General features: G+C 42.2%; 1 protein-coding gene across 1 annotated transcript in view; it reads right to left on the bottom strand.

Moving 5' to 3' along the window:
• Nucleotides 1-5,187: 5,187 nt before the first annotated feature.
• The window catches only part of PCSK2 (proprotein convertase subtilisin/kexin type 2), a 105,175-nt gene continuing 83,306 nt past the window's right edge, over nt 5,188-27,056 (bottom strand). The window contains exons 8-12 of the mRNA XM_059828505.1: nt 26,558-26,733; nt 14,428-14,643; nt 13,017-13,117; nt 10,164-10,391; nt 5,188-5,693 (exon numbers count right to left, since the gene is read on the bottom strand). Of these exons, the coding sequence (XP_059684488.1) occupies nt 5,207-5,693; nt 10,164-10,391; nt 13,017-13,117; nt 14,428-14,643; nt 26,558-26,733 (1,208 nt within the window). The 3' untranslated portion in view covers nt 5,188-5,206. The remainder of the gene's footprint in view (nt 5,694-10,163; nt 10,392-13,016; nt 13,118-14,427; nt 14,644-26,557; nt 26,734-27,056) is intronic.

A 27,056-nucleotide genomic window follows, 5' to 3' on the forward strand; every position in this document is an offset into this window, starting at 1 on the left:
AAACAGCAACACTTCTGCAACAGCCTCTTGCAGCTTCCAGAAATCTTCGACTCAGAGGAAAAAAAAAAAAGAAAAGAAAAAAAAAAATCCTCCACTTGTGTCTGTGCAAATACTGCACACTATTTAATGTGCCAGTGCATCGTTTAGCCCTCAGCTTGACTTCAGGCATACGAATAATCCCACCAAAGCAAGGTACATACTGAAGTGCTTTACTAGACTGGGCCCTACACGTTCTTTCTCCCATCCCAGTTCTCAAAAGTTTTCGGTTCAGCTTTTGGCATTGTTAGGCCATTTTCTTCCTGGCTGATTACTCCTGTCAGCTGTGACGGACAGGGCTAAATGCCACTTGAGCTGACGAACCTGAGCTTCAGCACTACCTTCTCCCCTCACCCGAGCCTTTCCTTCAATATTGTGTTGGGGGTGTTGTTTTGTTGTTTTTTTTTTCTTTTCCCTTAGTGAGTTCCAATGCTTTGGTAGCATCTAATCTGACTTACTTATGTCTGGTAAAGTGGCATCGTCTTCTTTGAAATGGGGACAGGTGACCCACCTCATAGTCACAGTTTTATTCCGGATTTTTTTGTTGCTGCTGTTTTACTGAAATGCTGTGGGAGTTTATGCCAGACATGGCTTACTAGGGTGTGCTGATTTTCAGTTTAATTTATTAACAGTGTAAATAACCGCAGAGGAGGAATTTGTCAATGCATAGGCAGGCTGCACGCTGGTGAGCTGGGAGCAACTGCTCAGAATAACTGCTGGTGAAAGCAGGTTTTGACTGGGGGGGGCAGAACGAACCCCAAAACCTGCAGCAGTCACAGTCTGTTTAATAATTCTATCACAAGACAGGTCTAAACAGATTCAGGCAGGACCTAGGCAGAACTGGGTTCCCCCCCCCTCACCCCCAACCATCTGATTTCACTGCAACACAGAGAGTTCAATGTGCAGAATAAAGAAAAGCCTTAGTCAAGGGCAAGGAGAGCCTGGGGAGCGGGGGGGGGGGGGCTAATGCGGGAATAGACCCCACCACCTTCATCTGTTTTGTGCTGTGCTGTCACCACTCTATGCTGCTGACACAGAAAACGTTTTTCTGAAGCTCATAAACCTTGTTCAGCAGCTGGGCAGTACAAAAATCACTCCCAAAGTGGGTTTAGTGGCATGTAGTACTGAAGTGATGTGCTGCATTGCATAGGCAGCAACCTGAGGTGCAAGACTTGAACCAAGCTGGTGCTGAGCTGCACCACGGACACCAACATCAGCAGAAGTCAAGGACTGTAAGCACCTAAGGCCTAAATTCTGCTATGGTCTCTGACCTGCCTTCTATAAACATGGCAATTGCCCAGTAAGGCTGCAGATGACAGGCATCTTTCTGTAAATTTTAATGAAAATGATACAGAAAACTGCTAGAGTTCTATTGTTCATAATGACAATGCTGAAAGGTATTAGTAAATCTTATGATTTATGGACTAACCTCTGCTTTAAATGCAGATTCTCAAATGGAAATTCTCAATGAAGTGTTTAAATGCTAACGCTAAAATGTGAAATACTTGTGAGCATCTATTCAGCAGAGCCTGGGACAAGACCCAGGTTACTGCAGACACATTCTCACCTCTGTGACAATCAGAAGTAGAGCAGGAGGTTCCCTGACGTCTTTTACTGCTGCAGACATGGTAAGAAATTATAAACCAACAAGTACCCTGTGCCATGGGACTATGTGTGCTAAAAAGCACCCAAAAGCATGGGTGGGAGGTAGGGAGGAAGAGGCACTCAGGGGTTTTTTTGTGGATCAAAGTGCTCCAAACAGCAGAGAAAAAAAAAAATCTGCTGTAGCATTTCCTTGGGGCCAGAACTGCTTATGAAATGCAGTGCAAAGGTGTCGCTGTCTCCCTTCCTGAGCATCCCCTTCCCCACTGAGGGCAGCAGTTCGGCACCTGCATCGCTGCGCACCTCTGCAGAGCTGCCCTGGGAGCCAGCGGGTTTGAACCACGTAAGTAATGCCCAAGGCTCTTCCCAGCCTCCGGCCTTGATCTTCTACACCCCACCATATTGCAGTGTTAACATCAAGCGTGTTAGTCTTCATCTGGTGCTATCAGCTCTTTCAGAGGATTGTGTTTATTTTCTCAGTATCCAGTAGACATGGCATACGAATTTCCCTATCAGTATAAAAAGCAGAGCAGTAGGAAGTCGTCCTGCTTCCCACAGCCTGTTACCTCCCGTATACCTTCAGATAGGCAATGATGATTGGACCTGCCAGTTTACAACAGCTCTTTATTTTACTCATATTATAAAACATCATCACAGGGCTTTAGTTAAACAGCGTTCACCTGTTTCAAATCATGAGCTTCATTTTCCCCTTTATTATAAATACTAACAAATTAACTTTATTTTCCATCAGCAATACCATAAAAACTTCGTCTAACTGGACATATTTTTCAGCGATCCCCTGATGCAAAAATCCTGAAGAATTTGAAGTAGATCTCTATATTGTATATACACTTAGTTTTATATATACTTATATCAAAACTCACCATTTCTGTATATCACTCATTAGCGTGATCTTTCACTTACTTAATAAATTATGTCAGCATTATGAAAATATGAACAACCATCTAGTTATTTTGCTGCTTTATAAGATATTTAATGATTGAACAGAGAATTGCAAAATTACATGAATGCAACGGAAAGTCATGTACACGCTCATTTAAGATTTCCACATGGACTTTTCTTACTCCAAAACTTTTTCCACATTTTAGAAGTCCTTCAATAACTTCCAGTTCTCTCTTTCTTTGAACACATACACACAAAAAGTAATGTTGTGCGTATATGTATTATACATTACATACCATATGTAATTCTGTATATATTTATAAGCAAATATATGTAACATACTCTGAATATACATATCATATGTAATATATATATAGAGAGAGATACCACAGGTGCGTTGTGTGTGCATTTAGACATACGGGTGTATGCATAAATATATGTATTATATGGTAACTTCTTCCCTCTGATAGTATACACTGCTCTTTCTGAGAACTGGGTGCCTTGCACGGAAACCTACTGCCGTCAGCGCGATCCATTCACTGCCAAAGACACGAGCAAACCTGGCCCCAGCCCGTTCAGCTTCAGTGCGTTTTGGCTCGTGCCTCACGAGCTCCAGTTCATGCTTTCAAATGGACCCATCTTGTCCTTGTGTTAAGTTTTAAATCACCAAATTAAACACAGTTGACACTACAATGTATTTGAACAAATAACCAAGAGCACTTCAAAAATAAAAATCACACAGTGCCTGATTCTCCTCCTGCCGACGCCTGTGTTATCCCAGTGTGACTCGATTGTCCGAAGGGACTGCTGCACGCAACGAGGAACCTGTGAGTAGTGCGAGGCTGCTTGTCTTGGCTTTTGAGTGTTAATTCACATAGACTTTGAGTAGGTTGAGCTTTTATTTTGCATTTGGATTTGTAAAGGAAAGAACAGGCCTCTTATGGAAAGATAAAAGATGGATATTGACTAGAAATAACAGCATAGATTATACACTCTTAAGTGAAACGTGTGCACCATATAACCTTTGGGTTACATTTTTAATTTGTTAGATAAATATTTACTTACTGAATGTGTTTCTACTATTATGCACCTGATTAACCAGGACAACTCTTATTAAAACGTTTTAGATGAATACTCTGCATATTAAAAATATGTAATAAAATTCTGAAACTAGTCACTGCTAAAAAGTAGATCTTGGATGCTGCAAAGATCCGAAGCACCTGCTTAAAGTTAGAATTTGAGTAGGTCCGCTGATGGCCTTTACTGTAAGCGAGTGCCTAAGTATTTGCAGAATCAAGACCCTTTATTATTCAAAGGTTAAATTTGGGATCTCACACCTGAGAACATGTAGTGGTTACTACCATGAGTAATCCCCACCAAGGAGGATGTTATGTCTTGTGGGAATAGCCAGAGCAGACTCTGAGGGTGGGAGAGACTGACTTTACTCATGTGTGAAAAGTGAAGGTGGGACTGACTCTTTAAGCAGCAAAGAGCAATGATTACCAACAAATCTTCCCAAATACTACATTTTATTTCCCAAGAAGGCCAACTTTGCCTTACACATAAATAACTTAGGCATATTTTTCTCCTTAAATATATTTGTATAACATAAAAATAACAAAGCTCTATTTTTAAACATGAAATTTGAATAAAAAATTGCTTTGGGACTGAAACTGCGTACTTCAAATTTCTCCCACAACAATTTACCGGCAACCAGGTTGTAAACCCCAGAAAACAGGGGTCTGTGGTTGGAAACTCTGACACAGTCTCATCTTACGCTGCTGTAGTACATCTCGGTATAGAGATGAGCAGATGCACTTTTGCACACAGGTTGCCAGAAATCCTACAGCCTTATGTGCTCGTTCTGCTGTAAGATGGTAAATTGAATTAAATTGCCAAAATTAAAAACAAAAAACCAAGACAGAAACTTGTGCTTCTAAGAATGCCCTGACCCTGTTTGCAAAGCGCTTCCCCCTGTCACCTGGCTTTGGCATCACTTTACCTCCCTTATTGCATGCCTGTGGAACCATGCTGCGGCTGAAGCGTTCGTGTGTATGTTGTGTAAGTGTATATATAAAAGAAAACTCAAGAGAACTGGATTTCTGCAAATTGGATTGGTAAATTTTCCTCATCTCTGGATTATTGTAGGGTCTAGTGCTACCTTGGTTGAACCCGATGGGGAAAGTCCCACTGAAGTCAGTGATGCAGCTGTTAGACGTTCAAAGACCTCTCCAGCCAACCTCTTTGTGTTTCCCTCTCTCACAATAATTTTTAAAAATGTGCCCATTATCACCAACTGCCAATGTTAAAATTAACTCTTTTTCTTAATACAAACAACATTTACCACAAAAATATGAAGGGAAAGCCATCCACTTGTTTGCAGGTTATTACCTATTCATATGACACAAAAGAAAAATCATTTACAGTCACAAACTGTACATAGTATTCGGTGGGGGACAGTATATTTGTGGTTTAGAGTAAAAAAAGGATTGCTTTGGTGGTAATTAAAATAATTATTGATGAGATATAAGACTTTAAAATCAAGAAAGTGTGATAGTTTGGCTACAGAGACGATCATTGTAGTATGTCTAACACAGAGGTTTGGATAGTAGAAAGGTGAGTAGAGGGATCTGGGGAAGGAAAGACACCGTCATGCAGAACAGCGCTAGTTCTTGCTCAGTATACTCTTCAGGCTTCTCTCCACTGCTTCATCTAATTCTTCTTCCAGCTCTTCCTTCTTGGACATGGCCAGTTTGGACTGATAATCTTTTACTATTTGGTCTATATATGGTGCGCTCTGCGTCCCGTGCAGCATCAGCGTCCACTCCTTCAGCACGCCCCGCTGTGGCAGACTGCCGACAAACCCAATCTCTAGAGCCCAGGTGCCTCGGGGGTCTTCTCCCCAAGTGTGTGTGGTCATGAAAGGCCATTTGTCAAAACCCACCTTGGAGTCGTCATCCCTGGGACGCCGGCTCAGTAAAATGGACTTTGTTCCCATCGGCGAGGTCATGTTGATGTTGAGGTCTCCTCGCCTAGTGGAATTCACAGTTATAACTGCTTGGACGTGTTCAAGGTATCGGACAAAGTTGTCCTTCCCCTCACAAGCATCAGTTGTAAGCGTGAGGACCAGCTTGCCACTTGGTGGTATCTTTCTGCAGGTCGAAAGATAATTAAGGAAATTAAAAGGATATAGACAGCACGACATGGCTCGTTCTAAAACTACTGGGTTTTGGTGCCTCACAGGAAAAAAGTACTATTTTCATTATTAATACATGGAAAAGTAAGAAAATAATAGTTGAAAACTTAGCCAGAAAAAGAACATTCTCTTTTTAGAAAATGATATCAAAACCTTAATCTGAAAATGCATTATGAAACGTACACCTACACAAAGAGAGAAGGAATACAATTAAGAAGTACATACTGCTATTTAAGAAATATTAACATATATTTAATAGCTGCTTTTACTTATCACTACTATATTGGGTAATTGCATGATAATGTGTATATTCAGTAGAAGAACCGTGAGCAGTCAGTCGTGTCAGACAGTCACCTTAAAAGACAGCAGTGAACGCTGTCTGGAGTCAGAGGAGCCAGTTGCACAGAATTTCAGCGCAGTCACATTGAAGCTTACATCCTCCTCCTGATTTGGAAACCAGCACAAACATGGGACCCCAGTTTCAGCTCATTTGAAAAATATTTTTTCCATTAAAATTGATATCCTTGAACTGCTCCCGTACAGGAGCACACACGCACTTGTTTACCGAGTTGCCCAAGTCCTGCACCTTGAAGTCACAAGTTTCTTGGTGATTATAATTCAGTCCTTACGAAGGCAAACTCACAATTAACTGAAGGACATTTGTCCCGAGTATTACCCAAACGCTAGACCCGCACATGGAACACAGGCTCAGACCTGTGCAAGGTACACCCACACCTTCCCAGCTCTCACAGAGGGGGCCAGGAGCCACTGCGCACTGTGTAGTCCTTCTCGGGATCCCAGCGCAGGTCCAAGGGCACTGGTGCCCAGCCCGGGAGCAGTGCCCTGCCAGCAGCCGAGGCTGCCGAGCGCCTGCTCAACTCCTCTGGGTCAGGAGTGAGCGGCAATTACCAGTTGCCTCAGAAACTGGCTGACAAACTACACTGGAAGTGTAAACAAAAGTCTCTGCGTCTTCACCATCAGTGAGCTGTGAGCAGTGTGACACTTCCCTCTGTCTAAAAGAAATACTTGAAAGAGAGGAATTACTGCAATCATTAAAAAAGGGAGTAAGTCACAAAAGACTCCAGTCAGCTTGTCATTACCTCTTCCATTGGCTTCTCCATGACCTAGGTTTTGCAGTAAAATAAGAGAGAGTCCCTTTTAAAGGGCATTGACCATACAGTGCTAATGAATACTTTCTTTTCAAAAGAAATGAGTACCAGCCTCTTCCCTTTGCTAATGAAATAGTGCGTTCTTCAGAGACCAGTGAAAGCGTTTCAATCACGCCTAGCTTCCAGGAATTCTCTTCTTCCTGAGATGAGCTCCAGGTATTACAGCTTAGTACATCACTAATTGGCTCAGGCCAGTCTCTGCCACCCTTTACATAGAGTATTGCTTTCTCAGGAGTACTTGCAGAGTAAAAAGACATTCAGGTCCAGGCCCTCACGGCATTTAAACACTTACCTTAAACTGAAAAACCTGTGTTGTTCTGAATCCTATGGATGCCCTGGAGCAGAAGCTGGTATAACATAAACATTGTATAGCTAAAATACTTGAACATATAATACCCTCAAGATTTATTTTGTATGCCAAAACACAAGGAAAATGCACTATATGCCAGCCGGAGGTGAAGGATCATAATCTCACAGTTGCAATACACTTGCAATTTCTCTGCATGGGAAGCATCATCCTCAAAGCAATCTGAATTCACGTTGTCTCATAGCAATCTTACACAGCGGACAAAGCTTTGTCAAACAGTGCTTCATTCCAACAGTTGTGGTAAGTGCCTTCTGTCTCCTCCAGTAAATGAGGGAGGACACCACAGTGTGAGTCTTTTCTATCTATCAACACCAAAACCCAAAGAAATAAGAGCAGTGTTACCGCTCCGTCTGCTTTGCAGACACCCTGACAGCTGCAGACAGCTTTTCTCTCCACTTTCGAAGTGCTGCAGTGCAAAAGTTATCTCAGCTCTCTAAAACACATGAGAAAAGGCTTGCTCTGTTTCCCCCTTTCCTATTAATTAGGATCCAATACTCTCTGCTTCGCTAGACTAATTACTATAGTCCAGGTGAATTTCCCCAAAGAAACAAAAAGAAGCAGGGGTGGTGGAAAAAGCCTGACACGAAAGAAGCAGAAGAGAAGATGGGTTTTCTACACCCTCACAGTGTCCTGCTGCCCAATTGCTATATATATCTCACTCTATATATATATATCTATACATATCTATATAAAAAAATATATATTCACTTCTGCATGAAGTGTAGTACCCAGTTAGAGATGAGCAGGGGGAGCTAATTGCCTTCCAGAAGCACACTCCCGTGCTCCTGTTCCTCAGCTAATGGACTATGATTGTCCTAAATCATCTTTGTATCTCCCTGGACCAGCCAGACTCAGACTTGTCCATTTTTTTCCTTTTTGCTGACCCAACAAAAATCCCTCTTCAGGGCAAGTTCCTACTGCTAACAAGTGTTTGTACATGCAGCAGAGAAGTGCTGCACTTTAAATACGGATTGATTTCCGCACACTGTATATTCTAGGCTGTCAATTCTTTCCTGGCCTGTTTCTGCTAATTGACAATGCTCCTATGGTACATACTTCTGTATCAACTACTCACCTACCTAAACATATATTGAATATGTATTTTATATCTCCAAATATCTACATCTATATAAACATATATAGAATATATATAGAAATTGCTCCAGCAAGGCCAAACTGGAAAAATAACCCAATTATCCATGGCAGAAGTGCAGCGTAGTTTTCATTTCCAAGGAATGTCTGGAGATGCTGGTTTTCATGAGTTTTATTTTACAGTGTAATTCAAAAAATGGAGATGTTGCAAGTCATGATTCTTATTATCTCCTGTCAGTGTTTCATTTGGGGACATAAATACTACACCAGCACTATTAAGACACAGATGTGTTAGGTGATTATAGGGGGACACCCATACAGACTGCACCTGAGACTCACTGCGGCAGACCTGGGAGGCTTAGGTCATGACTGACTTGGTTGAAATAACTTGTCTGCTGTTGTACACTTTTAAAATCTCTTCTTTACAAATCTGCGTGCTGTAAGCACAAAGCCTGTTCTGGGCGCCGCTCCCAAAAGACACCAATACAAGGCAATGTATTTCTCAGCTCTGGAGCCTGTTGGGCAACGACAGCTGTAGGGAAGCTTTACTGCAGTTCCAGATCCCTGGGCTGGAGGAAATGCACCATGACCTCGGCTTTTCTCTCCGTTCACCAGCAGAAACGGGCCAGAAAAACAAAGGCAGAAGGAGGCGATACTACTGCATAGCACTTGCCCAACTCTGGCTCAGCCTATTGCCAGAATACCTCTACCACTTTGTCTAATGTATGGAGCCGAGCCTACAGAAAGAAATTTTCTCTCTTCCTGTAGGATGATCCCCATTTCAATAAATAGGGCTGCACTAAGACAAATGAGATGATTTGTCTGCATTTAAATTATGAATAAATTAGAGATAGCTCAAAATTAGCTTCAGCACTCTCTCATTCGTTTCCTACCTGTGAGCATGCATAGGCCAGACAATTTAAAACTCAGATTTCAGCTGTAGAACCTTGGATCCTGCAAATACAAACCCATCTAGAAGTTGGGAACAAACTTACTCTTTGCCTGGCTGAGCTATGTGCCAGGGTGGCATATTGGTATGCTTTCTTTTTCCAACAGAATAATGATGCCTTCAAAAACGGCACTGAAAAGTCAAATTTCAAATGGTATAGACATAAATTGGCCATTATTAGATTAGTATTTCAAATAGTTCAATTGAACTATAGCTGTTGCAGTCAATTAGTATTAATTCATTCACTTGTTGACTCATTCACTTTAGCACATGAAGGTAAATCAGAAAATAATTTGACTACCTAGCCTGCAATTAGAGATTTGAAAAACATAAACCAAACACAATTAAATGCTGCAGCGTTCAAACTGAATCACTGGTACCTGTAGATGATTGTTTCAGTCTTCTGGAGATAAAACTGTCTGCTGGAATATGTCACAAGGAGATATGACCTGGCTGACAGATGTTTCATGTGGCAGCAGTTCATGTAATTTACAGTGCCAGCCTCCCAGGTTTTCACTTGTGCACAGGCTCTTTATTCACAGAAACTTTGGCACAGACATACCTGTAAGTACTCAGGAGAAATGGATGTTGCTATTAACACTACTGGCACTAGCAACGATGATACAGATGAGCTGCAGAATGCACTCCTCCAGGAACTGAAAGCTCAGGTAGTTTATTGTATCAACTTATTGAAATAGTTGGAATGCTACTGGTAATGTTAGGCTTTCTTCGAAAAAACATTTCATTATGTTTCTTTGACTATCCACGTCTTTGCCAATGTATTTTCATGCTTGTGGTCTCCTAAATGCCTGGAAGAAGCCAAACACATACACTAGACTATTGACTTACTCAGGTTCCTGTATTGACCCTCCAACACAATGGAATCTCTCGGGAACAGTCTTCCAGTCTTTCGCCATCTTAACCATTGCTCCCGCATCTAGGACACCATAGCCAAACAAATGGTTGAATTCCAGCCCAACGCCGTTTCTACGCCATTGATGAACCTCATCGTGAAGCTGGTTCCTCTTGGAGGTAAGCACTGTCAGATGCTGCATGTCTCTCCACGTCAGATCCAAGCTGTGGAAGAGCAACATGGAAAACAAACAGTACAGTATTTCCCAAGCAGATATTAAAGAAAAACAGCGTGTTTGAGTAAGCCTTTTGGTAAAACTTGCTTCTATGAATCACATGGAAATGTATCTATACATGTATCAATAACAAAGCTTCTGCTGATTTCAGTGGGAACAAGAAGAGGTTTTAATTGTATAGTACTTCCCCAAAATATATTCCCCCAAACTGCAAAATAATTTCTAATTGTTTCCCTGTTCTTGAAAACAACTGCTTTTAACTACATATTATAGATCCACCGTGCAATTATTAAGTTAATAAAATGAGTATGATATTATACCAAACCCTGAAAAGAATACAAAACCAAAAGGATGATGACAGAATTTTGCCTAGCCTTCCTGTTAAATCTTGCCCTCTTTTTCTTGCCTGCTCCTCCTGCTTTTCCCATGGACCTTCCAAGATTCACCAGAGAAGCCCCAATCTGATGAAGCTGATGAGCTATAACAATCGAGGTGTCAGTAATTTCAGTATTCTGTGAATATGGGTGGCTGTGGGTGGCTGTAGGTTTGCATTATAAGGTATGGTAGAGGTTTGTCACCTGTGATATACTAGCACGGATGGATGCAGTCAAGTAACATTTGTCTACATTCAATGATCATTTTTCATCATCAGCTCTTGTCTTCCTAGATTTGCAGTGATTATGATGACAGGAAGGGCACTTACAAGTTATTTATTCTGGAGGCTTTAGAACTGACATTCCAATTCTACATAACTAAAGCTATTCCAGTTGTTCTATGATGAACTCTTTCAACATTACAATATGTCTGATTCAAACCATCAACCTAAAAGAATGCGCTTTTCAGCTTTCTGTGCCCCAAGTAATAAGCATGTGTGCATGCTGAACGTACACCAGAATAGCCAATTACTGTCATTTTTCCAAGGTGACACGAGATAGCTGAAAACCAGATATCTCTTGCATCATTCTTATTGAAACCTTTTAAGAGCTGCTACGTATCTTAAAACCGTACTTTCCATTTCACAGATTGGTCTGGTTTTAGAGACTTGTCAGACATATATTGTATATGAGCTGAGAGACATATGGCAGGCAGCAGTCGTCTGCACGGGAAATTGTTAGCCGTTCCTGTGCAGGCTAGTGCAACGCATCCAGGGTAGTTCTGCCCTCTGAAACGGAGGTTTAATAGAGCCAGCCTGGAAGGAGACAGGAGACACTGACAGTTCTTTCTATCTTCCCCCCCTGCCCCTGCCCTTCTTCTCAGCAAAGGCTAGGAACTCTATTGCAAACCAGGGGTATTAGTCTAATTTCTACTCGTGGTAGTTTGGCAAGAGTAATTCCAGTCTTCATGGATAGCCCAAATGAAGAGGAATGGTAATTATTACTGAGACACTAAGGTTGTAGTCCAGGTTAAACATGCAGTGGACAGAAAATTCATTAAACCTTTATATTTTTATGGCCATAATTATTTATTACATTGTGGCTGTCCCACTGAATGAATTTGATAATAGAAGGATAGATCATCCAAAGTTAAACACTTGGTGTGTGTGCTTTACGTGTATAAAACCTGACAAATGAGACTTGGCCCAAGTCATGCTCTGAGCACAATAATCATTGCTCTGCTAATGATAGAAACTTTGTCTCCTCTGCCAAATCTTCTTTCTTCTGCAAACTGTTGAAGAAAACTATGTACCTAGTGCTCACTTCATGCCATGGTTACAGCAACTGAAGCTGTCTACTTGAGCAAATGCTGTCTCACCTCATAAAATAATTTAACACAAAGTAAAAAGATAGTATAAGTTCTTGTAAGGAAAACTTTTCCTAATCATTAGAGAAGAAGATAATGAAGCAAGATATACAAGAGGTCTCCGATGTCATGAGTAGCATGGAGATGGTAAATAGACAATGGATATTTATTCTTTCACATAACAGAGCAATTATGTAGCACAGAAGCAAATTACCAGCAATGGGTTAAGAAAAAACAAAGGAAACCTTCCCCACCACCATCGCCAAAAACTATTATTGCTGTGGAACTGATTGCCACTGGATGATACAGGTGCCAAATACAGACAAGTTGAAAAAGAGTTAGACAAATTCAAGGAAGATAAATCTGCCTGTGGTTTTTAAACAGGATAGGCTGACTGCTCTCTCTCCAAAACACTGATTGCCAAAGCTGTTGTTGAAAGATTGCTCCTAATCCCTGTTTGTTGTACTCTCCCCTAAGCATCTGTCATTGCAGACAGTATGTGGCACAAGATGAACTCCTGTCTGATACTATAGGTTCGTTCTTATGTTTTTGTAGGCTGGGCATTCCCCGCTGGATATGTGGAGAAATGAAATAAAGTCTCCCTCTAGGCAGTGCTGGAGAAGACCAACCCCTGGAAGCAGTGGATGGAGAGGACACAGAGAGCGAGTCAGCGTAAATCTATCAGTTATATGGCTTTGGCAAGACTGTCGCTCCATCTGTAAGTTACCAAGCATGTCACTACTGTAGCAAGCAGCTTGTTAGCTGCTCGTTCTAGCCCCGTGCAACAGACAGCCAACTTGTATGATCAACAACATTAAACAAACCGCAGGCCCTCTCCTCTCTAGAGCTCACAAGGAATTTCTCAACAGCATACTTAGCCTCCAGGGCCAAGGCGAACACTCCGGCTGCTTCAGGGGCAGCTGCAGACGTTCCTGAGTGACGCAGGGTGCAGTTGCCATATAAATCCGTTGTAGCCTGCAATGATATTAGACGTAATTAATGAAACCAGCTAGTCCATTTTCCTTGCAGCTACAGACTTGGAAAAATACAGAAAGTGGAGTTTGTGCTCCTGCTCTTTAGTGTAATTGTGTGTTTGTTCCTAGGATCTGTTTTCTTTAGAATAGTGTATTGATTTAAAAACACAGTGAGACATAGCTACAGAAGGTGTGAATGCAAGAATAAATCATGATGTAGTAAAACAATGTTCATTTCCACTTAGAAGTCACACACTCACATAAATGTCATTTATTTCCTATAAACACAGTTTAACCAAAGACCTTAAATTCCCTTGTGGTTATCAGAAGGATTTGAAACTAGAATTGTTAACAGTATTGAGCTTTCTGAAATTTGTGCAACTCCAGAACCAACAGCAGTACCAGACCTCTATCTTCTATGCAGATTAGTCACTAGAAGAGACCAGAAGGAAACCTTAGAAGTACATTTTATGGTGATAATTACAACAGTGCCACAGATCACCTCGGCTGATATCAGCACAGAGCTGATACCAAGATAGAAACCAGTATTTTTCCATCTGCTACTGCACAGAGCCATTTAGGATGCTACAATGGGTCTTTGGGGATTGAGACAGGGCCAAGGAAAATGTATAGAGGCTTTTGGCAAAGACTGACCTCGAGTTACTACACCTGAATTTTCCACTCTGTGAATTAGACTATGACCTGGCTAGTCTGATGGTGCTGAAGAGCAGTGATCGACACAGCAGAAGAGAATATCAGTTACACTTGAAGAGAAACTGCCTATTTTCCAGTAGTAGGTACAGTCCTGTAGAGGACTTGAGTACAATGCTCCGCACTGCTCAATACGAGACGGTGTGTCTGAGGGTACATCTGAACCCCCACATTTCCTCTGCAGGTGACTGAATGTCTTTCTGCTCTGTGCAGTTTCTAGTACAGCAGAAGTCTGGTTCATGACTGCGCTGCCTGCACAGGTAAGTATGATCTCAGATGTTGACACTTTTCATTTAGATTTTTACAGAGCTCTTTTGTCACACTGTCCTCTGGAAAGAGTGCAATTGAACTTCTAAATCTGATTTCTGAAAAAGGAAAGCACCAACACTATATGAAGCTCAAAGAGATGGAAGATCATTGCTGTTCTCGGTATTAACCCCACATCTCCTCAGCTGACAGTTTTGGCACGATCATGTACTGCAGATAAGAAAATATCCATCTCAACAAAGGACCATCTGCTGCTCCAAAGCAGACAGAGTTGTAATAGGTCGTGGGAGCACATAAAGATAGCGGCAACAGCACAATAATATCTGGACTCACCACGCCAGCCTCCGGATTTCTCTTCCTCCCATTACTAAAGGTGGAGGCTAAGGTTGAAGAGCAGCTTTCATCATACAGAGCTGTCCGTCCGTCATTTATAGCAGAGTTGATGGAGATTGTCCACATGCTTGATGCATAACCGTCACAGTTACAGTCATCGTAGCTGCCCCCATCTCCAGAGGCCCAGACATAGATGCTTCCTTTGCCGCCCCGGCCCTGTGAAAGGGGAAAATTGACCCTCTTGGGTTAAATTGCAAATAGGAGATAGCAGCTACTTTATACTGCAGATCTAATTGTAAAGCTAGGCATCTATAAAGGAGAAAACTGGTCCAAACAAAATATACATCAACCTTAAGCAGAAATAACACGGACTTCTGCAGGTTATTAAATCCGGTTAACTGGCAGCCACAGCCAGTTCTGCAACCTTATGTACGCAGAGCACTTCCATTTATCTCTGGGTTTTGCTTGACACCCTGAAGGCTCCTGTGCCAGATGCTAAGACACTTTACGGATTCATTAGCGTTTATGTCAAGTAAATGCTATGAGGAAAGCGTTCTTTTAAAAGGGATATAGGTCATCTCACACGCTGGGTTTGTAAGATCCAATTAGGTTCAGGCAATGGCTAAAAAACTCTGTAAAATGGGCGCCTTTTTCTCTCAATAGATTTTTCTCCAAAGATATCACTGACTCAGAGCTGTTTTTCTGACAAACCAGCTTCTACTACTAAGCAGAAAACAGAGTTATGAGGCCATATAAATCATCTACAAAAAGATTGTCTACCAATTACCACTGAGAAGATGAGAGATGGATGAGAGAGACTGAAGCTGAAGGGCAGCTAAAAAGGTTAGCTAAAGGAAAGAAATCTGTATCCTCTCCCCAACTTCCAGATAGGCAAGGGGTGGGAAGGGGTCAGCTCAGCTCCTTCTTCACATCCCATACTCAGAAAGAGGTAGAGGCTGCCTGGAAGAGGGTTAGACCTGAGAACCCGGACACTTAGGGATAGATCAGTGCTACTGAACCCAAAGCTCAGATCTCCCACTGATTCCAGCACAGCCACCATTTCCCTCTGCGTTTAGTCTAATGTAATCCGATGTTTACTTCCAACAGCACTAGAAGGATGCAAGGCCTCAATTTAATATACTGTTTATATGCATTGGGCAGAAAGTAAGAAAAAAAATCTCTTCTGGCCTCTTCATTGTCCAGCATGAAATGGAAGTTAAAGAATATACAAACATAGCAACCTGCAATGGTATTTTAATAGAGAACCTTTTCTGCCAGGAATTTAAATCAAATCTGAGCTCCCAGCAGTAGCTTCTATTTTTCATCATAGCCCACTGAACAGAACCACTTTATTATTTCAAGCACGTTAGTGAGTTGCATAATAATCCACTGAATTGCCCAGCAGGTTTGCTGCCACCGGGGTCCATAACATCTCAGGACACAGATTTTCATAATAAAGATGATGACTATGAAAAATTTACTGAAATCAGTCTAAGAACTCCCACAAAGATCTGAGGTCAATCATTTGAGTTTTAAGGGAGGAGGATACTGTTGCAAAAATACACACTCTAAGAACAAAGTAATTCCAGGAAATTATTTTAAAAAAATAAAAAAGATCAGCATAACAAGAACAGTTACGCCTTTTTTCCCTTTGCCCTTTTCCATATCCCACCTTGTGCTCCGACTGCCGTTAGCCTACAGGGCCCAGCTTTGGACTCACTTCAGAGGCTCCACCCCGAGCTTGCCACCATGCCCACACACACCATCACACCACCTTGCCACCATCTGTCTCCTTTGGACAGCCTCGGTGGCACCTCGACCGCATCTCTGTCCGTCCCAAAAAGGCAGGCTGCTGCCCAACGCAGAGAGGAGGTGGCTGCTGGTGCCAAGAATAGGACATTTGGCATGTACGGACCCGTTCTTAAACAGCCCTTTCTTCCCAGCCATTTTAAAGGGAGAGGAAACACTATTTTCATGTGATAAATTCGCAAAAGTAGCTTGGTGCCTGGAAGTTGGCCTCCACAGCGTTTCAGCATGGGGAGGCAGACTTAGCCCTGCTCAGCAAACTGTTCCACACTGCCAAAACCAGATATCACTGTGAAGCATTTCACTCCACGGGTGGGATTTGTGGCAGAATGGCAGAAAACTGGTGTAACAGATTGCTGGTGGGGAGCAGGGGGAATCCAGGGAGAAACCGAAATCTGGGCTTGGGTTCATGGGTGGAGTTAGCCCGCTGAGTGCTGCTGGGGACGCGTTTTCTGCTTGTAATTACTGTAACGTGAGAATGGCCTCAGGATATCACTTCTATGAGAGTCACATACACAAGCGTGGCTTAGGGTTAAAAAATGTAATTCACCCCTTAATATTCTAATTTCAGTTGTCTTTCCCTTTTAGGCAGGACTGGAAAGAGGAGCAAACACTACTGGAATAAACTGATAGCAGCCCAAGTGCATTATTTGCAATGCTGCTGAGGACTTGCTGCTTACATTTCCCACAGTCAGACCTGCAGTAGTTGGATAGTTTACACAGGCAAACTGTTTGGTGGCTGTTCTCAGGCATGGTTTCATTTACCACGCAGAAATATATGGCTTCAGGGGAAGTGAATTTTCAATTCCCTGGATGGTAGTAGCCTAAACCAGAAAAATCCCAGTTGGGTCAACTAAGTGTCGTATTTAAAGCAAACTGAAAGCTCCTACTTGCATCTTAAGCTTATATGAACCTAAACAATGTCAGTGCTGTCACTCAACTTAGGCTGCTGTAAATTCAGGGCAAAAACAGGGCTGGAGAAGGTGGCAGCAATATACACTACAAGCACCAGAGGGAGCCTGAAGGAAGGTTCAGGAAGAAGAGAGAAGACTAGAGCAATAAGAAGATACATTTCAAAGAGTACCTCTCCTCCAGAATCCTGTTGAAACCTGCTCATTTCCCCCAAAAGCGATGCACAGTGTGGCACCCACACTTCTGAGCCATCTGAAGCTGTATCTCGCTCACAGTTGAAAATGGATCTTGGTGCATTTAGTTCTAGCCCAAGAGAGGCCCACCTCTCAATTCAAGCTAAAACCAGAATTAAATCTTCGGCAAGGCTATACGCTTAGAAAGTCACAGACAGCAACTGCGAAGCTCTCTTTGCAGAAACAGCAGGTTTTCTATTTCCAGTGTCCTTCGTGGGATGTTGTGCTACCAGCAAAAAATATCCCTGAGAAATTTTATTACCCATTTTCATCTTCTAAAGAACATAATCCCAGAAAAACTTCTTTACTGAACTACCTTGCAAAAGGGAGCCGGCAAGGGACTGCCGCCTAATTCACTTTATGTAACTTCAGGCACATCCTGAACTCTTTTTCTTTCCTTGTTATTGTGTTCATTCATCACGCTTGCTGGACTAGTGCCTAAGCCAGCGTTTCTCAAAGTTTTGATTGCTGGATCACACTATCCAGATAAAAATGGGTGGTGTCTGACATATGAATCTCCTCCAGCTTCCCTGACCTTTCCCATCAAGGCTGGCAAGTGCCCATGTGAGTAACAGCCGGGCCTCTAACACGGCACGGCCTCAGCTCCTCTAGTTCACCCACTCCCACTGGCCATTGGGCTTGCGAAAGATGGACGGAGGGAACATAACAGTCTTTAGAGCACGTTCCTGATGCCCTTTGGCTTTGCCCTAATCCTTCAGTCATAGATTAGGACTAAGAGTTTCCAACCAGTACAAGCTAAAAACAAAGAACAGACTCCTGCCCTAAAAAGCCAAGTCCCAGGGAACAACAGCATCGGGACACCAGCAGGCAGACGGGCTCAGGAGAAGAAGAAAAAAAAGCAGCACCTGACTGTGAGGAGGTATTTTGTTTTTAGGTGCAGTGAAAAGGTATTTCAGGATAAGGACAGCCAAATGGTTTACTGATGTTTATGGACTGTGCCGTGTCTAAAGAAGAAAATGCAGATGGAGCACATTTGAAAACAATATGAAAAATTACAGAACTGGAAATTGCTTTCTGTAACAAATTCAAAGCACATTATTTTATAAGCACCTTTCTTTTTGTGTGACATATGACAGCTATTTTGTAATTCTTCCCCTTAAGAAAACAGAAGTGTTTCAGCACTCCTATATAATCTAATAGCAATTTATGTGCCTGCTGTGGTAAGAGATAGGCTGGTTTTTCAGGAAAAGTGAAAAATTCTACAGCTTTTTCAAGTCTTTGCCAGGGGTGCTACTGACTTATGAATAGGACTCAGTTTCCACCCCCTATTAATTTCAACTGTATTTTCCTCTGAAAGGAGCGTTTCTTTCTCTTCAGGACTGAATTATTTGAAAATCCTTACCTGTTTTGTAATTAAAACTAGCATCCTTCAGTAATGATTGCTAATTATCTCAGAAAGTGTAGTCTGCAGCCCAGGCAGGCAACGCAAAATCGCCATCGTGCCCCCAGGCTGTGGCACGCCAAAGCAAGGACGGACTGTGGAAGAGCTGTGGGACCATTTGCCCTCTGTCATGACTTGGTGGGGAGCGTTGGGCTGGGCTCTCACGACGTCCAGGAGCCTACGCAGAGACCTTGCTCTGCCTTGGTCCCCCCACCGCTCCTGTGCACGGGCAGTCCGGCTATGCGGCATAAGGCAGCTGGAGGCAGCGAGTCCTTGGCATCGCTGAACTGCTGCTCATCTTTTGCCCTGCCAGGGTTTTCTGGAGCCTGCCTGCGTGTTCCCACATCCCTGACATGGTGCCAGCTGGACAGCCCGTTGAGCCCTCGCTCTCCTGGCTCTTCCAGCTACCTCTGCATCTACCAGACTGATTTGCTCAGAGCAATCTGGTAGCCTGTGTCTTCCTGGATCCCTTTGCTCCTTTCCTATATTGATTTCTTGGGGAGTGCTAAAATCAAAAGCAAAATCTAGGCAGAAACACATGCCTGACAGCCAGCCAAGTAACCTCAATCTAACCACACAGACACCAAAGTTTTAAGCAGGAAACATATCTGGATTTCCAAAGTTTGCCACTGCACACGTTCGGGGGGACAGCTGTCTTGTTTGAGCTGAATGCCTTAGCACTTCTCCCACGTCCAGCCCCTTCCGAAAGCCTGGAGCTGCTGTACCATGCCCCTGGAAAAGCCCAGGATATCTGGCCTGCCCAGCACACCCACAAGTTGCGGAGTTCAGCGCAGAAGAAACAGCAGCTAGGTTATCCTACTCAAATTCACCACTGCTGAAGGTGGTGTCCCTTCGCTGTTGGCCTGTCTGACCCTCAGGCATTCAATGGCGAAGGAGGAAAGGCTGTTTTGGCAGCAGCAAGAACTCAGCTAAATGCTTGGCTGCTATGCAGAGGACGACTGTCACTTGGAACCATGTTTCAGTCGTGCTTCTCCTGTTTTTGTCCCTTTCGTATTTTGTTGCCTTCAATAACTGGCTGTCTGGTTCCTCCTAGCAGATTTCTGAAACTATTTGGGTCAAGTATTAATCACCCAAGTACAAGAGACTGCTCCATACGAGATTCTCAAAGAACTAAGCCCTATAATTGTTAAACCAGGACAAAAGGCTGTATGTAACTTATTCTAGACTTGGTCACAGAAGAGTACTGAACTCACAGCCACCAACCCCCAATTAATTGCCTAATTGTTAACACCTCCTTTGGCTAAAAATAATGCTTGAGCCATTTTCTATGTACAAATGACTGTTGAAACTGGATGGACTTCCTTTAGCCAAGAGAAATGAATGGAAAATTACACTTTTGGTGAAGAGAGGGAGCATTAGGTTTCAATTAGGGTTCAATCCAGCAGGGAAACGGGGAGGGAACTTTGAAAATGCCAAGACAAAACCTTTTAATTATCCATTCCCTTTTTGTTGGATTCTGGGCTGCGTACCATAAGTAATGATGCATTACTCTAGTCCAACAATTCTGCAGGCGTACTTCTGGTATCAATAATATTTGAAGAAAAAAAAAAAAAAATCAATCCCATCCTCTTTTTCAGTATTTCTGAGCTAGATTATCACTGAGAAAAAGATTCTAAACACCCTATTTACTTTCGACCAGTGACAATGCTGGTTTCTCTGCCCAAAGCTCCCAACTGGTGTGATGAACCCTGGCCTCACAGCTTCACCTGTGGCTCTTGCAACACTGTGCAAAGGTTCCCAGCTTGTAGAACCAGCCTTGCTGGGGAAGTAAAGCACGTGGCTGCTGATTTGCAGCACAGAGATTAGGCAAAAACACTCCTGGGGTCAGAGTAAGAGAGTAAAATCTACAATTTGAGGTTACATTATTGTCTTGCCTCCTTAAAAAACAGTAATTTACATGTCAATAAAGAAAATATTTACATTTGGAGCTTACAAATATTGCTGTGTTGGCCCAACCTATTGATGCCGCAGCTTTCTGCTCTTTATGTGACAGTCATTTGAGTCTTTGTGAAGGGCAATATTTAACCCTGTCACAGGCCCATGCAAAGCACAAACCTACGACGGCCAAGGTCCTGAGTTGACCAAGATGTCCCTGAGGAGGCCAGTGTCACAACAGAAATCAGTAGCACTTGGGTTTTGCCCCCATCCTGTCCTCAGAGGCACATGCCTGTTCCCCCATCTGTGGCAGGAAAGCAGATGGTCACAGACCGATCTCCAAACCTGGGTCACATACTCAGTGAAAGGTCACGCATCCCATCACCGGGTCAGAAAAGCTGGTGGTGCTGTTTTACAAAAGCCTGAAAATATCCCCTGTCAGATGAACGGGGCGACTTCAGAATTCCAAGCAGATACAACAAACTGCTGTGGGGTTTTAATAAGGTTTGATTGAAGCTTACATAAATAAGACAAGGCATGGAATTATAATGCATATTCCAGACACAATAGCAATATGATGGTAAAGGGCTCCCAAGTTATAAAGCTTGTAAGGCTTCCTCAGAAATGGAGCAATCAGATGGTTGCCAGATCATAAACTAATTTCCCTATCCTCATTCAGCTGTTCAGCAAACAAAACAATGTTAGAGGTATCTAATTGCATATACTTTATTAACGTGCTATCTTCAGTATATTTCAAAGAGCAATAACACAATGTCTGTGGCCTTGGAGAGAGGCAAATAAGAAATATTTCCTTTCGCTTTTAACACCGTCCTTTCTTCTTTCATTGGTGAGCCCAATTACAGAGCCATGATGAGACTATAAATTCTTAATACTGCTCCCCTGGCAATTTGTACTTGTGCAGCATTTTCTTAGGTAGAACTATATTATGGAAGCAATAACGTTTTCACCAGCACAAGCACAAATGGATCTTGTCTTATATATTCTGGCTGAGCTGGCGAAGTCTCAAGAAATTAATTCAGTCCATGAGCAACTCCTCACAACCTACTAATATAAAAGCCTACATCATAAAAATGCAATAGATAGAGACCAGCTTAGCTTGATTACTTCTTTTTACTGCCTTAAATTCCAATAGCTGAAGCTGGAAAGAACTGGACTCATAAAATAGCAAATAAGAAACATTTACTGGATATTGCATTAAAGACAGGATGTACCATAAAACATGGATGGAATTAGTTCTTGACCTTTTCCTCTTTAAGATGACTGCTGATACAATTCTGGATGCAAGGTACCAGAGAACAAAACGTCTATATTTAAGAGAGCTGTGCTGTCACAGGAATCCCATCTACTGTCCCTACCTCCTCCTCCAAGCTGTCTAGCCCCCGAAGTGTGTAAGCACAGGTCAGACAAGGGATATGTAAATCACACAGCATTACTTTGTCCAGCCATACTATATGTAAAATGCTACTACCAGCTCACTCCCCCTTCTCCGAAATGAAAGTACTGCTCAATCAGATGAGATAGTAAGCTGTGCTCAACACTGCCAGGCTGCTTGTTCCTAAGTCCATCATCCTGGTTTCTTGTTCTGCTCTGAGCTTTAGTTTGTATTTCTGCACCTGCAATAAAATCCCTCCATGGTTTATCAAGGAAATATATCTGCAAGTATGTGACACAGAGTGATTAGAGGCGATGAAACTGAGCATATGAGCAGCCTGGCCTTGGTGCAGGGCTAAGGTATCTCGGGACAGCCCGGAACAATGTTAGGTTGGTGATTTACTGAGAGCGTAAAGAAACATATACCTTTTCTCCCTAGACCCCATAACCTGCTGCTGATCATAAATGTGTCTCAGGCAGAGTCTAGAGGTCAGATAATAAAATCTCATTAAGGATATCCATTTTTTGCTCCTGGCAAGTGTGTTTAAAGAAAGAGAGAGAGCACGCAACAGAACGCAATCTCTGGATCTCTCTTTCACCAGACAGAACAGCATTTGTCCCTTAGCCTGTTGCAGACCACCCTAACGGATATCTCACTCGGGCGCAGTCTAGCCCAGGCTCCTGTTACAGCTGGCAGCCAGCATCGGGTGCCTCGCAGCCAAGGGCGAGTGCAAGACCTCCTCATTAGGCAGGTACTGGATACACACAAGTTTCAACCTAGTCTTTAAAAACTAGAAGTTGTATGAAGTCCTTTCCAATTACATTCCAAATATGTGTTTTCTAGCAGCTGGAATTTGCATTAGGTAAGGTTGTTCGTCTGTGTCAAACCAGTGCTGATAACTGCCAAACTGCTCGTGGATGTTTTGTGTGCATGAAGCTCTTTCAATCCCTATTCTCAAGCATCTGCTATTTCAGCTGTGAGCTCATTTATCTTTGCAGTGCAACTACCACTATTCAGTGACCCAGTCACGCTGCTGACTACTGCCCCTGAACAAAAGTCACGAGATAACACAGCGAAGAGCAGATTACACTAAATGAGTGAGATCGTGGCTTGATAACAAAAAGCAGCTTGATTCCCCTTCCTAATACCTTCTGATTACGTGTATTACACTGACACCAACTTCACGTACATACGATCCCCTTTGTGTTCAGCCTTAGAAAAGCAGTTAGTAAAAGAGCCCGTAACGGAGTTGCCAATGTGATGGACAGATTCTGCTGGCCTTAATTATGCTATTTTAGTGCTACCTTTACTTACGCTATTTACCTTACAAGCGAAGAGCACACCAAAGTGAAGGTACAATTAAGACAGAAGGTAAGAATTAGCTTAACAAATGCCAGGAATGGGAAATGAAAGAGGAAAGGGAAAATGATGGGCTTAGCCCACCTGGTTATGGCTGCACAGCTTCAAGCCATAAAAACAGACACACAAACAAGAAGTCTCACAGTTTCTGCAGTTAGCATCATCTTACCATTATCAGGTGAGTAGTTACTCCCAGCATTCCCGCAGCTCTGGAAGGAGGACTTCAAAAGGACAGGACAGTGGAATGGAGTTTGGGGGGAAGGATGAAACTCTTGTCAGTGAGTTTCTCCTTGAGCTGGGTTCCCAAGTGTGGTGGCAACGAGGTAAATGTTACCTGTGTTTGTCAACTCAGTTAACCGCATATTCCCTTTAAGAATTTCGTACCACTCCCACTTATTTATTTTTAGTTTATTGCATTAGAAGCAAGGAAATGAATCTTGTTCTGTGCAAGAGATCTTACATTTCCTTCTAGGACATTTGAAAGTATTGCTTTTAGTTTAATAACACATTTTTATTCTCAGCATGTTGCTTCCTCCCTGCCAATATTTCAGTTTCATCACTAATTCATGAACCATCGCTCCAGTGAAAATCAGCCCTAGACTGAGAAGAAGAATTCCTACATTTATTTGTCTCTCGGTTTATAAAAGATACTTTTCTCTTTAATGAGAGGGCTTTCTATTCTGAAAAATGATCATAAAGTAGATTTACATTTGTACAGTCAATAGAGAATTTGATGCATATATTATAGACCTAAACTAGGTAAAAGGGTATTATATCAAAGGCTGGTTAGTCTTCCTTTACATGCGGGAAAGTCTGTAGTGGGTTTTTCAGAGCACCATGGAGAGTCCCCAGAATCCACTGACATCTTGAAATATCCTTAGAAAATATAGCTCTCCACGAAACGAAATCAGAACAAACTATACCCAAAACACCCATTCTATGACAGGAAATGTAATGAGCAGAATAAGGGTAGATAAAGCTACGAACACAACACAAAGGGAGTTATTTGGGGTGGAGCTGTCTCTTCTTTCGTGCACATATTGCCAGGAGATAGTTGGGATACTGCCACTATAAAATTAAGTGTAATTGTCCCTGGACAACAATCTCTTTCTTAGGTAGAACCCAGTATTATTCCTTCTGCTCTCTAATTCTACAATGGCTGTTTGACAGAACTGGGTTCCTCATACAGGCTCTCCTATTCATTTTATGCCTTCTGATAAGTTATGAGAGCAATCCTTCCCAGAGTGCAGCTCACCATCACCATTCTCTCTCCTTCACAAGCCTTCAACACAAGAGATCTCAGGGCTCCTTCTGACCTTAATATTTCAAATTATTTCTTAAAGAGAATTACAACCACTTTTGAGGGGAAGGAATTAAAACAGTAATACGCCCAACACTCCCAAGGATAAGACTATGACCAGCCAATAAAACAGAAAAGAAAAATCCCTTCTCCTATACTTAACATTCAAGGAGAAGGTTAATTCCAGTGTAAATCCACAAACTATAGCATATGGTGATATGATAGCAAGTTAATTGAAAGATCTTTTAAACACCAAACTGCAAAAAAACGTGACTACAAATTACAATCTGTTTCTCTTGAGAGGGTAAAATACCTCTATTTAGTTTAGTTTGCATTCCCCTGCCAGGGTTATTAGTGCCTTTTCTGTTACTTTTAGATGAGTTCTGCATGGGACAAGAGTAACACAAAAATTACATGGGAATTCTTCTATATTCAGAGTTTATCTCTGCTCCAACCAACATTAGTGGAAGGAAGATCAAGTATCCACTAACTATAAGACATCAAGGTGTGGCTAAAAATACATCAACTGTGTCACATACCTTAGATAAATACTCCTGTCTTGGGGAGAATCTATGAGGATCTTTATGAAAACTCTAGATAAACGTGTCATGAGAAGAAACACAGCTTGTGTAAGATGGCTTCACAGCGACTGTGAGCTCGTCAGAGGTTTGTAAAGTTTATACTACAAAACTGAGCAGACTCAGGAGAAATTTGTGACAAGTCTTCCTGCATTATTGCAGTACATTGCTAATTTTATGGGCGAGAGGAAGAAGATGACTATAATTCATCTGTTATAGGCAAAACATTTGAGGCTTGGGATTTGAGAAAGCTTTAGATGCTTCACTACCTACCACAGCAGTAGATTTAATTATCATGTCACAAAACATGGTAAACTGAATGTGCTGCTCCCAGCGAGGTGGTGATGAAAAGTGGGAGAAACTGGCACAAGTAAGAGGAAGAAATAATTTGGATGGAAAAATGAGTAATTGCAGAGCTCCCACACAAAACCACCCCAGATGTGCTGGGAATTTCAGATCTTTTCGTTATGGAAACCCATCTATAATCAATCATAGGGAAGAGGCTCATTCCGTACAGCACCAGGAGCAGCTGTGGTTGTCCTGACTGAATGACACTGAAGAGATGGAGACAGAGCCATGCAAGGCTTGTTTGTTTGTTTTGGACTATTTTTTGAGTTGTGGCACACATTTTACCCAATCTTCTATTAGAGTACAGGTTTAACAGATTCTAGGATGATATTGAGTGTTTTTAATAAAGATCACAGGCTGCTCTTAGAAGAAGGTGGAATGGTGGGAATAAACAAGAAGGCTCCTGCTACTGGGGAATAATATTACTCCATGGACATCTGAACAGCTGTGGTTCAATCACAGCTATAATAATGACCATATAAGAGTAACCTGAAAGACACTAAAAATCCAAAACGATAATTGAACTGGTAGCACACCAAAACAGACAATGTGATGTCAGTAGTACACCTGGCGTGTTTCAACCTGTGGAATAGTTACAGGATGAAGCTCTTCCGTTTTGACTCTGATGGCATATGAAAAGTATATGTCAGCTGACTAGAGATAAACACAGTTCCATGCAAGAGAGCACAGTATCCCAAGACTATACAATAAAAGCAACACCACAATACCGCAGAAAGAACATCAATGGACCTTGAGTATGCTGAAAGTTGAGATAGTTGACACAATTGCATTGTCTTCTGCAGCATCTATGGGAGGACCATGTATTCCCAAGCCATTGGTTTCAGCACGAGTGTGTACATATCATTCTGCCCCAGTACTCAGATTATTTCATAAGAGTGTTACCTTGTTCACACCATCTGCCATGGCTTGCAGTGTTAGCTCTCTAGGTCCATCCACAGTCTTTCCATTATCAGTTGGTCCCCAGCTGGCACTATATATATCTATGACTTGAGGCATATGACTGATAGAGGAAGCCTCAATAATGTCTGTCATAAATGGCTGGTCGAGCATTCGAATACCTGTAGATTTAATCAACATAAACAAGAATTATGCATTACCCAGCACAAGATGAAATCTCAGCACCTGGAGAAATCCTCCCCCAGTTACAGGTGTTTTAATTCACTGGCAGTTTCACCCACTCAGTAATTCTGCACTCGCCATTCACATTTCACCAGGGTGTGCTTACCCAGCAGGATGGCAGCACTTAAACACCCAGCCACAGCAATGCAGCATGGCCCAGAAAGAGAAAGCACTTTATTGTTTGCTTTCTAATTACCTAGTATTTTCCATTTACTATTTGAAAACACTTTTAAAACAGTAGTATTCAGCAATCTCAGCATTT

This window comes from Gavia stellata, chromosome 23, assembly GCF_030936135.1.
Source record: "Gavia stellata isolate bGavSte3 chromosome 23, bGavSte3.hap2, whole genome shotgun sequence".
In the NCBI taxonomy this organism is placed as follows: Eukaryota; Metazoa; Chordata; class Aves; order Gaviiformes; family Gaviidae; genus Gavia; species Gavia stellata.